The sequence below is a fragment of the Tympanuchus pallidicinctus genome, unplaced genomic scaffold (genome assembly GCF_026119805.1).
Source record: "Tympanuchus pallidicinctus isolate F22 unplaced genomic scaffold, pur_lepc_1.0 scaffold1, whole genome shotgun sequence".
Lineage (NCBI taxonomy): Eukaryota > Metazoa > Chordata > Aves > Galliformes > Phasianidae > Tympanuchus > Tympanuchus pallidicinctus.
Window position 1 is genome coordinate 27,728,422 of NW_026294618.1, and position 13,806 is coordinate 27,742,227.

At 35.5% G+C, this 13,806-nt stretch overlaps 1 protein-coding gene across 5 annotated transcripts in view; it reads left to right on the forward strand.

Moving 5' to 3' along the window:
- COL19A1 (collagen type XIX alpha 1 chain) overlaps positions 1–13,806 on the forward strand; it is a 183,385-nt gene that overhangs the window by 144,711 nt on the left and 24,868 nt on the right. For all 5 annotated transcript variants that reach the window (XM_052673086.1, XM_052672996.1, XM_052673238.1 and 2 more), the window contains 12 exons: positions 590–643; positions 3,238–3,291; positions 4,623–4,712; positions 5,082–5,126; positions 5,222–5,299; positions 6,534–6,569; positions 6,688–6,741; positions 6,826–6,879; positions 11,030–11,071; positions 11,901–11,954; positions 12,793–12,846; positions 13,646–13,699. In XM_052673086.1, the coding sequence (XP_052529046.1) occupies positions 590–643; positions 3,238–3,291; positions 4,623–4,712; positions 5,082–5,126; positions 5,222–5,299; positions 6,534–6,569; positions 6,688–6,741; positions 6,826–6,879; positions 11,030–11,071; positions 11,901–11,954; positions 12,793–12,846; positions 13,646–13,699 (669 nt within the window). The remainder of the gene's footprint in view (positions 1–589; positions 644–3,237; positions 3,292–4,622; positions 4,713–5,081; positions 5,127–5,221; positions 5,300–6,533; positions 6,570–6,687; positions 6,742–6,825; positions 6,880–11,029; positions 11,072–11,900; positions 11,955–12,792; positions 12,847–13,645; positions 13,700–13,806) is intronic.

Consider the following 13,806-nt stretch of genomic DNA (forward strand, 5'->3'; position numbering starts at 1 on the left):
TAAAAAGTATCTTTGTAGAATTAACATAGTAACTCCAGACTTTGTTGTAGGCTGTGTATGAATTTAATTATATGCTGATACCCAAGCTCCCTAGATCATCAAAAAGCATCACAGGTGATGTAGATGTGAGTCCACAGACCTGTAGCCCCCTGTAGTCGTAAAAATGTTTCTCTACTAAGTAAACTCCTTACACTGGAGTATAAGCATAAATAATAATAAGTATATGCATTATAAGAGACAAAACAAGCTGAAGTCTTCCCAGAAAACATAGATATAGAAGTGGTTTTTGAATTATGTGGCAGATGCTCATTCTCTTCTCAGAAAAGAGCTAATGAGACAGACTAGAGCACTAAGAGACTCTAGAATATAGGAAAAAATGGGTATGCAAAACAGAGATAAAAAGATGACTTGATGCAAACCCTCATGATCCTTTGGATCTCTACAAGCCTCTTCCAGATGGTATAAAATATGATGGTGACCTGGATTTCCATAGCAGTAACAAGTTATTTCAGTAGCCTGTATCTGAAAGTACACATTAACTTCCAAAGGGATGACTTTTATCTCAAGTGTGCACAATATCATCTTACAGGGACTGCAAGGACCTCCAGGACCTATAGGACCCAGGGGAGAGCCTGGAGAAGTTGTACGTATTGTGTAATTTCATCAAACTGTGTAAGTGTGGCATGTGAGCAGTTAGCTGGTCAAACAGTGACACACACTACAGGTCCGCCTCTCTTGAGTGGCACTATAGAAATCAGCCGTCAAAGCACAGTGAGGTTCTGCGCCTCAGCATAAAGTTCTGTGATTTGCTTATGTTCTTTCTGTCCTCGTGTTACTGTCTGCATGAGTATGTGAGAATTGTGATACTATTTTTTTGTTTTTTTAGTTGACAGTTAATTAACTCTACAAAAATTTCTCTTCCCTCACAAGATTAGGTGAAAACTGAGAATCTCTGGCAAAGTGTAAAAAGTATTGTATCCATGAGCTGGAAAAACAGTGTGGAGCAAAATGAGAATAAATAGGGAAAGTAGGAGTACTCCAAGGATTAAAGCATATTGTGTTCCTTATTTTTTCTGTCTGTATTTTCTAAATATCCTGATTTGGTTTATTTCTCGTTAAAAAAAAAAGAGCAAAGATTAATAAGAGGAACAGAATAAAAAAAAATGTGTTTATTGTCTTAACATTTAGGCCAAATTTATGAGCAAAACTCATTCAGAACCAGACTCATCCTTTACCTAATTCTTTTAAAACAGGAGCAGCATTAAATCTTTAAACAGAGTAGAAATATTACTTGGGAAGAAATTAACAGAAAACTCTTTTATTGAATTACTATTAAATTACTAAAATACTCCTGTAGAGAATGGGAAAAAAAAAAAAAAAAAGATTAATTTAAAGATTGTCAATTGGTATTCCAAATGAAATGTATAGAGACTTGCTGACAGTCAGAAAGAACTGAAAGCCATTTATGGCTGCTGTTGGTGAAAAATAGCTTAAATAGGGAACACTGACAGGTGGCAGATAGTATGCATGCTTGTATGCGTGTGACAGTGTCAAAACCTGAACCTCTCAAATCACAAAGGTACAGCTTGCTCAATGCAATGGTAGGATCTGCTTTTAAATTCTAATAGCACCTGTACTAAACAGAGGTGACACAAATGGGTTCTTCAGTTAATAGAGACATAAGAGAGACTCACCAGTGTGGAAACTGATCATCAGTTGCACATGTAAATACTACTTGGACAGAAACAATCAAGAGGTGAGAGTACCAGGCAGAAGAAGTGGTGTCAAAAAAGAGCTCCTGAGAAGAGCTGTGCTCAGATGAAAGATCTTGGCTAGAATAACGGTTCTAGAAACCAGTGAATGCTGTGGAGATCAGGGAGATGCATGGAAAGGTTTGCTAGCAAACACTCAGGGAACTTAGCCACTAGGACTGGTAATGAAGGCAACTTGCTTCGCAACTACCTTGAATGAACAGCATTCTCCTTGATGGAAAGGAAGGTCAACAACTAATGAATGTAACACTAACACAGGAACAAGTGAGTGAGAGTGTGAAATAATCAAGGACAAAAGCTCTCATCTCAGCCATACTTAAACCCCAATATCCAGATTCACTACAGGCTGTCAAGTGATGGCACAAGCAGGATGCAGACATTTTGAACCATGAGATCACAGCCTGTGGAATCCTCCAAGAGGAGTGATGTGTACATGTACATGGACACCATGTCTGCTCTACAATCAATAAATTTAAACTTGCATATATTTTTTTAGTGATTTGGTATAAGCAGAATATTCTTCAGGTATCTTTTTTTTTTTCTTTTAGTTTAAAAGACTGGTTGTAACAAGTAGCTGTCTATATTAAGGACAGAATACAACAGAGAGAGTGAACACAGCTGTTGAATCCTCATTGTTGGCACAGATGTGTCATCTTACTTCATATACAGATGTTTATAAATCTATGTTTTCCACTGTGAAAACAGTAAAAGCAATATGTATTTCTGTGTCTTTCTCAGAAAGGTGGTTTTTCGTTTGCATTTAAACACCATTCTTAGATGTGACTATTTGATTTCATCAGTTTTTGACATTTACTATGGAAATAAAAAAGTTTGATACAATAGTTGGCTGAATAAAATAGAAGAGTTATGACAGAAGTTTCCTGTATCTATTCAAGCATAGTAAGAGAATCAGCTATTCATTTAACCTTCCAAAGTATTCAAACAGTTTCTGTTTGTTTTATTTTATCTCATTTCACTATATTTATAAGAAATCTTTCATAAAAGAGCAACAGAAGATACTGAAGTTAAAATGTGAAAAGTCGCGAGAAGATTTAGAAATTACAAAAGAATATGCAGGATTAATTTACTTACTGTTACTTAAAACTCAAGTTGGTATCTACAACCAGCTCCCTTGAAAAAAAGTTTGGTTTCCAAGACATGGGAACATTTTGAAATAAATGTAAAAGGAAAAAAAAAGCCTTTGCAGTTCTGTCCTGAAAGGGTCCAGGAAATAATGTTGATTATTAAATATTGATCTAGAGAAGAAATGACTCAGAAATTTTCTTAATGAGGCATTATTTAATTAGTACTCTTCAGCATTATGGGTCAGTACTAATGTACAGTGAATAATCGTTTTCATCTGTAATTTTAGATTTGAAGAGAATAGATATAAAAATGGTTTATTTTATTAATATATATACACTGGAATATTTTATCATTTTTATTATTATTGTATTAATTCCAGGGCTTACCAGGAGAGCATGGGTTACCAGGAATGCCCGGAGTTAAAGGAGAAAAGGTATATTCTAACTGTTCTTAATTAAGATTGGTATAGTAGAGGCTATTAGACTGTCTTGTAAAGACTGTTTCAGTTCACCTGTAGTGCATCTGTGCAGCAGCTTTATGAATTGATTTAGAAGTGTACAAGCAGCAATTACCGCCTCCATGATTATATTGCAGGCCAGTTTGTCAACCCAATTGCTCTTCAGAGTCATAATTTAAGTATTATTTCCAGAGAGGTTAAGTTGGACTCTTACAATAAAAATGTGCCATGCAGAAATACCAGTGTAAGTTCTGACAATAGGATACCTTCTCAGTGTTGTGCCCTAATGAGGCTAATGTCTAAAATCATGCTTCATGGCCAGACTTATTCATCATGGCAGAGCGCTGAGGCAGACCTGAGCCAAGTCTGGGATCTCTTTATGGCATTGTATTGTGCTGGGTAGACAGCCTCTTGGTTGGAATTCAGCTTCATCAACAAGAGTTATGTGTGTATATGTTGTGTGTAGGGAGGGGGAGAAAAGATACTGTGCAGGCACACTGTGAGCTATGTGAGGTGTTATGATATTTATACATCTTGGGATACAGAGGAAATTAATAAAATCATTTAACAGCTTCAAAAAAAAAAAAAAAAAAAAAAGCGCAATGAAAAGGCAGAAGGGAAAATAATTGTGGAATAACAACCAAAAGCATACTAATCTTTCAAAATGGGAAGTAGTGAAATCAGAAAGAACCACAGACAATTATGCAGCAGCATGGACAACGTAACAAAGGGCACAGAAAATGAGAAGTGCGAACAGGAGTGCAGTGAAGAGGGACAGAGAAAGATGGAGTGAGTCTGACATTTCTACACTGGAAGAATCGTCAGGGCTTAGTGACAACCTGCATTTTGGAGAGCTGGGGACATGAGAAATGTAGATCAGATAAATTACAAGCATGGAAAATTGAGAAAATGTGGTTAATATTATGGGTGCTATGGTCTATGCCTCTTTTTCTGTAGTTTTTTGAAGGAAATATATTTTTGATAGAAAATTGAAGCTTTAAATATATTTTCCATACATGTATGGAAGACTTTCAGAAGTTTGTTGATAGCTATGAATAATGCACTCAGAGAACAAAGCACAGGATTTTCCTGCCTCCTGAGAGCTGAGTTCTTATAGATGCAGGGAGCAGAACCTCTGTGGAATTAAATGTGATAAATTTGATAAATCTATGGAAATGATTTTTGGTTATGAAATGCAGGGCTGTATAAAGCTTTGCAAATTTTCTTTCTCAGTTCTTTCTCAAAGTACTGGTGCATTCTAGGATAATCTTGATAATTTTGAGTCATGATTCATATTTATCTTGTAGGGTGATCCTGGTGGGATCATGGGACCTCCTGGACACCCAGGTCCAAAAGGTGAGGTGGGGCCTCCTGGACCAAGTCTGCCTGGAAGACCAGTAAGTCTGTGATTTGAAAAAGTTTTTGTGGCTTTATTTCTTGTGGGGATAACTGTTAAAGAATTTTCACTGTGCAGTGAAAGCAATGCAGTAAGAACAAGTAATTTTCAGATGTGATTTCAAACTTGAAATATATATTATAGTGTTATTGTAAGTACATTAAAATAGATAGTATTGTTAGTGGAAGACCTACAAGGGATCCTAGTGACAGTACTGTTAACAAGGAAGGCATATGTAAATCTACCATAGTTTACTCATAAAGGCTGACTAGTTTTGGCAATAAAATTCACCTGGTCTCTTTCATTTCAAAACATAATTTGTGTTTTCTTGTTTTTCTTGCTGTGTTGCTGTTGTTTTTTTTTTCCCTAGGGTTCCGCTGGTATTCCTGGAAACCCAGGTCCACGAGGACCAAAGGTATAAAAAATTATTACTGTTTCTGTAAATACAGGGTAATAAACTAGTTTGCATTTTCCGACCTGTTTTAACTGAAAGCCTTGTAACCTTTGTAGGGAGAAAGAGGACTGCCTGGTCTACAAGGAGCTCCTGGAGAGATAGGGCCTCCTGGAATAGGCATTCAGGGATCACCAGTAAGTATACCAGTGCCCAGAATTTGGGTTCTCACTGTACATCACTGAGAAACTGTAACATGAACTCCATTCTGACTCAATTCACAGCTCAGCAACGTTTCCCTTTATCTAGACCCACTCAAATCTAGTGCTCACTGAAAAGAATAAGCCTAAAGAAATGAGAGAATCAATGGCTACATTACTGGCAAACCAGTAATGATGTTGACACACCTTCAGACTAATTGTGTTTGTTTCTAAGCAGTTGTAGGTTGCAGTTGTCAGCAAAGTCCAGAGTGAGTAGAGGTACAAGAAAAAAGATTCATTCTACGCTGCACATGATGGCATTTTGAAACCCATGCCAGTACTGGAAGAGGAAAATACACATGGAAAAGATGTGGGAGGCTTTACATCAGCTCTTTCAAGCTTTGGCACTTGTGATAACTGCTAATTACAAGCTTAAATCTACTGTTTATAAACAAGAACCTTACAGTGTCCAGATACTATGTCAGGAAATAGTGACGTTCTCATATTGAACAGCTTTCATGCATCTCTATGCAGTTTAAATTTAAATATGAAACAAGTTGGTATCTAAGTAATTCAAACTAAATAAAACTTGTAATAACTGCTTCAAGTATTTAGTTTGTTTCTCGATTTTCTTTCTTTCTAGTGCCTTTAAATAATATAGCATCTACACTGTCTGTGGATTGTTTAATAAAAAAAGTACTCATAGAGATTGAAGGTGTTATTGCATGAGTTCTACTGTGGTGAATTGGGTAATCTCTCATCAGACTAGGCCAGTATATTCAAGCAGTACATTTCAGTTTGTTAGCAGGACTCAGAGAGGAGAAGTTTGAGAAAAGAGATTGGAGATATATGCTGAAATTTGAATTTAAATATAATTTAAAATAATTTATTCAGGTACGTATTTTCATTCTCAATTATGCTTAAATAATTTAATTATTTTTTACTCAACAGTTTTTTATCTTATAAATTACTGAAAACACATTTTATCACAGATCATTCTTATTTGCCATTACTTGCCCTCAAAATCATACCTCAGAAAAATCATGATCTCTGTAATTTAGGTAAAATTAGATCTGTATTTAAAACCAAACCTTACAACCTTACAACCAGTGTTTCTTGCAATGTGAACTGAGCCATTATCCCATACTGAGTGTATTTTTTAATCAGCTTTATCTCCCTTGTCCCAGAAAGGGTAGGTACTGATTATTTATTCTTTGGTGTTTTCTTATAGGGTCCTATAGGGCCAACTGGATCTACAGGCATCCAGGTAGGATACACGCTTTCTCTTTAACATGAAAGCAAAACAAAACAAAGCCATTACTTTAAAGAGATTTGCAGTAAAAGGAGAATGTTCTTAAATCTTAAAAGACTGTTCCTTCTTTCAGGGCCCTAGAGGGCCTCCAGGATTACCAGGAACTCCAGGTACCCCCGGTATTAATGTAAGTACCTGTCTATGTGCAGTAAAAAGTAATTTTTCCCCCTGTCAGTGATTTAAGGCTGCCACATTTTCAATTTATTTCTAGGGCACTCCAGGAAGAGATGGAAAGCCAGGACTACCAGGCCCTCCAGGCGATCCAGTATGTATATGTGGAAAGCTTGTATAGTTGCTTTGGTGAGAATATTTTAATTTTAAAGGAGATAACCGGGTAAAGCCTGAAAGTCCAATTTGTTAAATTAATTTGATTAATTTAGGATTATATCTGTTGTTGTTGTTGTTTTACGTGGTTTTATTGCTATATAAATTAATGTTATGTTGACTTCAAAGGGATAAATGCCTTGTTTCAGGTCTTATGTGAATGTTTGTATACTAGCACTTCTGCTAGGCTGTAACTTGGCACCATGCTCCTCAGCCTCAGAAGGAGCTGCTTATAATGCAAATTTTTGGAAGCAGACCTTGATTAATTCCTTTGAAAGAGTGAGAAAGAAGGAAGTTTTGTATTCTGCAGTTAATTTTGCTATGCCACAAAAGGAAGATAATAATATTCAAAGAAATTCTGAGATGTCAGTCTTTCATGTGATAAATTCCCTCTAACAATAATGAAAAAGTGAGTTTTAGGGGAAAAAATGTTCTGATCCTTCGATATATTTTAGATATTTGTCTCCTCTTGGATATAATATGCACCAGTGTTACAGCTTTATGATTTTGTGAAGTCTAACACTGCAAGATCCAAAAGATCTACGTATGCCTCAGGCCAAATAGTACCATTAGAGATTAGTTAGTATTATATACCGGAGACAAGAGAGTCCCATGTGCATGTTTGCTAAGTTTGCAAATGAAGACTCTTTATTCCTGCTCCTATCTTGAGCCCTCACAGCTACGTTAGAGCTTTCAAAAAACAAACTTTTGCTAGAAACAAATGCTTGCTGAAGCTTTTATAATGCCAAATGTTTTCCAATTTTCCTGAGCTATTTTTAGAATATATTCCATTAGCAGAATAAAAGCCACAGTTAGTTGGAAGAAACCAAAACTAGAGCTTAATATTTAAAAAAGATTACTAAACTCACTTGTGATCTTGGTTTAGTATTTAGTTAAATACACAATTAAAAAAAAAAAAACTAAAACTAAAACAGTGATGTTCAGTGATAATAATGCTTTTATATATATATATATATATATACAAATATATATGTACATAAAAGAAAATAAAACTTCACATTAGAATATTTACCCTTTGGCAAAATCTCCTTTCTTTGCCAAGGCATGAATTTGGCCTTCTCACTGAATTAAAGGCAGTGGCCTCAGTCTGTTTGTGGCTTGAGGTAACAGTTCTTCATATACCTGACTATCGCATGTATTCTTCAGATGCAGAGACTTACTTTATGTCTTAGGAATGATTTACATCTCCAAGTGTTCAGTCATGCAAATCTCATGCAGGATTTCCAAGCTGGTCTGCAGACTACTGACAGCCTGTGAAGAGCTGAGAGCTTTTAACTGCTGCAGGAATGCATTAGGCAGTAAAATAAACGATACTTTCAATTAAACATTTGATGGTACATATGCACAGCAGTCCACAAGTATGCCTAAGAACTGAGAGCAAGGAGCTTATTGAAGAGTAAACTAGTCACAAAATCACACAAAGATTTTGTCTCAGAGAGAAAAGCTTTCTAAAAAATAAATAAATAGACAGACTGGGAATCTAGCCATTACGCATACTTTGATCATCTGGGCTGGTCAATGCAACAAGCCTTTTCTGGTTGTATGATACAGTTTTGACTACATGGCTGGACTATTCTCCCCATTTAAATCATGTCTGCAGCAGTCCTTGAGCATACAGCAGCAACAGTTCCAGTGCTTTAAAAGGCACTTGACAGCATCTGTAGCTCCCAGAGGACTAAGATCATCAAGCAAAAGCAGGTTTTATACTAGCAGTGAGTACAGAAATAGAACTCAAGTCAGAAAGGTTGAGATATAAGTGATCTACTGTCAGGAATGGATGTAAAACCAAGAAACATGCACTCTGAATGCAATTATTAGAACATGTCCAGTCTTATAATTAATAATCAAGGAGATCAAATTACAGACTCTGCAGACAAAGCCAAGTAATTCAGTGGCTTTTCACTGTCCACTGAAAAAAAAACCCTGTGTTTTGGAAAATACATTATATTAATTTTAGTTAATTTAATAGAAAAAAGAGCTAAAGATTTTTAGTTACAGCATGAATAGCTGGTGAAATTCACCTGAGGGATGAACAAAGAAGTCTCTAAATGATTAGCAGTTACCTTTGAGTATTTTGTGAAAGATGGGGCTTTTGAGGAATGGAGAGATGTGAACAGAGAGCATATTTTCATTAAAGGAGAGAGAGGAACCTACATATAATAGATAAGTTGAAACAAGCTTGATTGCTTTAGTAATATATATATATTTAATTCTAAACACTAATAAGAACGATTACATGGAAATACAAGAATGCTGGCATTATTTTGTTAAGAATCAATCATGGAATAAATCATATTTCCATTTCTGAAAGGTTAACTTTCTTGGGAAGGATGGGGAAATAGTGCTGTTATGTATCTTGATTTGCTTAAAACTTTGAAACTGTCCTCATGATGTTTTCATATGCAAGCAAAAAATGCTGTGGAAGTAACTGCCATATAGTTAGTGCTTATCAAAAATATAAATATCAGTGTCTATCAGCAGACATTTGTAGAACTCTGAAAGAGAGGTCTCTCCCATGCATGGTTCTTTTCAATGTTTTTGTTCTATTTGAATAAGTAGATACAAACTGCCATGGAACTGGAAAAAATTGCTTAGGTTTTTGTAGATAAAACCAATGTCTAAAATTCAGAGACATTCTGAAGTCTACAAGATGAAACTTGAGACAATGAGTATAAACCGCTTAATATGAAAAGCAAGATCCATAAATTGAATAGGTTTTGGAAGGCGCAGTGCGCTGTAAACTAAAGGTAAGTAAAAAATGTGATGCCACTACTAAACAACAGATCTGAATGCTAAAACATACTAATGGCATTTATTACTCTTGGAATACTCTTTTTTTTTTCAAGGAAGATGTAGCAACCAGGAGTAAGGCTGGAAAATGAAGGCCATTGTAACATTTTTGAAAGCCCAGGATGTATCATGCACTCATTTAGAGATGCACATATGCAGCTGCGACTTTACATTATGTGTGCATTATGTGTGGACTTGCTATATTCACAGAGCACATGAGCTGTATGTCACAAGTGCAGTAGACTTAGTCTCTTAACTGTGTGCCCTGGCAACTGAACTTCAGGACCCTGTCAAACTGCATGTCTTGGGTCCTGTGTCTTAAAACAGTACAGAAGTTAAAGCAGTTGTTCTCTGCATGCTTTCAAATGGAGTAAATAGTCTATTCCTGATTATAGTTAAATTGGGTATATTCAGCAGTTCTTGTCTTGAACTGATGTTTGATTCCCATAGCTGAACAACAGCAGTAAGAAATTTTGAATGTGTCTAATTTTATCATATGCCCAGGGCTATTTTTGTTTTAGCACTTGCGAGAAGAAATGAGAACCGATAATTGAAGTCTGTGAGCAATCGGCTCAATCAGATTTTATAGGAAGTCTTTAAATGTAAGTCTAATAACAGCACTTGGAAATCGGAGGATACAGACATATTGCAGCATAGTGTTTACCTATTGATTGAGATTTAAATGGGTTATCTTCAGTATTGTTATTAATTTGGTTGTGGCATCACAGACTCTTGCACTGGTTCTTAATGTTTAAAGGCAGGACAAAAATTTACTTATGTTGCTCATGTTACTGTAGCTGGATTATTTCCAGTACCTGAGCTAATTTAATGAAGTTAGCTTTGGCATCTTTACAGTTCAGAATTTAGTTCAGATTAGAGTCAAAGCCTAGGAGAAAGCAGAAGGAAAACATTGAAAATAATAGGTGACAAAAGGCTGTGAGAATTTCCAGTGAGGATGATTTGTTGTTGGTATGCTATAAAGACAATTACATATTATGACTTGAAAATAGAATTTAGTGGTTTTTGGACAAGTATTGTGTCAACTTTGTTCAAACTGCAAGAAAAAATTACATTGGTAGATTGGATTGACAGTGATATTTAACATTTTAAAACTATGTGGAATGCCCTGAATTTTAGAGTTGTCATAGAAAAATTATCTCAGCCAATGTATATGTAATCAGCTATATGAGTTGCCATATTAACTTTTGAAAAAATCAGCACCTATTTGAATTGGTAACATTGTGTAAAAGATTAACTGCAAGTGTTTCTTGTAATTTCAGATTGCACTGCCACTGGTGGGAGACATGGGTACTATACTGAAGGTAAAATTTTTCAGAGGTTATAAAATGAAATATAGAATCATAACATGGTTTTGGTTGGAAGAGACCTTAGAGATCAGCAAGCTTCACACCTCCTTTCTGTGGGAAGGGTTGTTAGCCACCAGATTAGGCTGCCCAGGGCCCCATCCTATCTAGCCTTGAATTCTTCCAGGAATGGGGCATCCACAGTTTCTCTGGGCAACCTGTTCTAGTGCCTCTTCAACAAAAGCTTTTTCTTTGTGTTCAGTCTACATCAATCTGCTTTCAGTTGTAAAAACGATAGTAGAACGCCTCATTTCCAATTTCTGAAAATGCACTGGTGTTTCTTTTTGAAAGAAATAGTGTTACTGTTTCATAAAACTGATTTGGACTGGAAAGTTAAGGATTAGCAATAACAATAATTATGTTAACTTACTGTAAATTTTATTTCCTTTTCCTGCATCTCTATGGTCTCACCAAGAGCTTTGGAAACAGTTTAACTAAAATTCTGCATTCAAACATTATTCTGCCAAGGATACATGTTTTAACTTATTTTATCTTCATATTTTTTTTTTCTTTCTTTCTTTCTTTTTTTTTTTTTAATAACTTGTTTCTTCCAAGTTGTTTAGAAAGTTTTGCTTTAACTAATTGATACTAAGCTTCTATTTCTAGCATATAAAATGTTTGGAAAAAATGGTTGAATTAGTGAACTTGAATCGGTCTCCATGAGAATGAATGGAAGAGTCACCTATGGATGGTAACAAAGGCAGGAAAGCGTGGTTGCAAAGATCAGATCTTCTGACCCTGTCACTATCATGCTTACTTATCACTTTGCCTTGTGTCTGTTCCTTAGGGTGATCCAGGCACAAGAGGTCCTCCAGGCATCCCTGGTAGAGAAGGGCCAAAGGTTAGTTTTTGAAGAGCTTATTTTACTCTGCTTTGTTGTTAAAAAATCAAAAGCCAGATTTTTCTGTCAGAGAAGTCTTAAATTTTTTTGTCTGATCCCTGTTTTTGTAGCACCTGAGCAGCTTAAAGGTTCAGACAGCTTTTGCAGTTTAGTCCTCTTCCTGTCTTAGTGTGCCCTTTCTTTCTGGGAATTGAGCTAAACAGCTTGGGAACTAAGTCCCAAGCCAGTGCAACTTTCTGTGCCTTGTTAGTTAAACTTAGCTCAGATTTAATTGTCCAGTAGTGCATTGCCATCTATTGGCTTAAGTGAGTCAGTCATGCAGGAATCTTGCAGTAAAGAAGGAAACTTCTCTCTCAAGTGTGTAACAACCAGATCTTCTGTGCCGTTGCAAATTATTCCCTGTTGGACTAACTCAGCAGTTTGGCTGGGACTTGAACTTTCACTGATGTCAATCAAAATTCTGTTTTGCTGTAATCTGATAAAATATCTCATGGCATGGAAAGTTAATTTCCTACAGTAGAACTTAATTAATTGAAAGTATACATTCTCCCTGTGGGCAAGCATTTAAACCCTTTAGTGTTTGAAGACAAGGCTATATCTCCATTAGTCTTTTTATGCCAATTTACCTATCAGGTAAAAAATATTACTTTCTTTTCACCTTAGTGGGAATCCATTTTAAGACTCACGGGTAGTATTGAGCTTTGTTTTTTTCTTGTTTTAGTCACTTTATGTTTGTACTCGTATATATTAAATGTGGGTCATAAAATTTCATGCTCTCCTTAGCATGAAATTCATTGTTTTCTAATAGAAAACATTTGTGTGAATGTTGTTTTCATAGGGAAGCAAAGGTGAACGTGGATTTCCTGGACTTGCTGGAGAGAAGGGTGATGAGGTAAAATTACTTCATTTATGTAGCCAATATACTATTATGTGAATCTAGACCAAGAGGAAAGTGCATAGAATATTAAACTGCTTATTTAAAACTGCTGGGATAATAATGTATTACTGCAGATAGCCCTTGAATCTGAGTTTTCAACAAGATTAAGCACTATTATTAAAATAAGTAAAATCTATTTCATATTTGTGTAAAGGTTTATGCTCATTTATATATTTTAATGCCTTGCATAAATCTAAATGCTAATTTTTAAGAGTATGAGATAAAGCAATAAAAAGGTAAATGCCAAGTATTTTCACAAAATATTTAATTTTATAAGGTATTTGCTTTGATTGTGTTACTTCCTATTTAGCATTCACTTTGAGAAATATTCTGTAAGGCAAATAGTTTGATGGGAATAGTCATTTCAGCAGTTACTATTAAGTGGAAATAAAATATTTGAATTTAAAGTACATACAGTATTTTCCATTATATACTATTAGGTGGAGCTTAATTCTCCCTATGGATTATGAGGGGAATCAAGAGCAATTAGCTTAGACATATATACATGACTGTCATATAGCTAAAATTTCATCTGACTAAGCCCAGTGGATCAGAGGAAAGTGTACTGCAAAGCAGACTTGTCTGAAATCCTCGTGTATGCGTACATTGTTTTTATTCCAAAAAATATTGATATCCTGGTAGATGAAAATGTGCTTCATTGTTGTTGTAACAGTGATGTATGTGCTAAATATAAGTCATTTTTTGAGGCTATAACATGGGAGAGGATATTGACATGTGTACCTCTAATTTTCAGGGCCTTCAAGGTGTTCCTGGACTGCCTGGTGTACCAGGACCCAGTGGACCGTCTGTAAGCATGTGGTATTATTTGTTGCCTAATTTCTCTCTACAAAGGTTGCTATAATTACATATCAAAACTTCTTATTCTTATCTTCTTGCACCTCCTTTTGGCTTTTA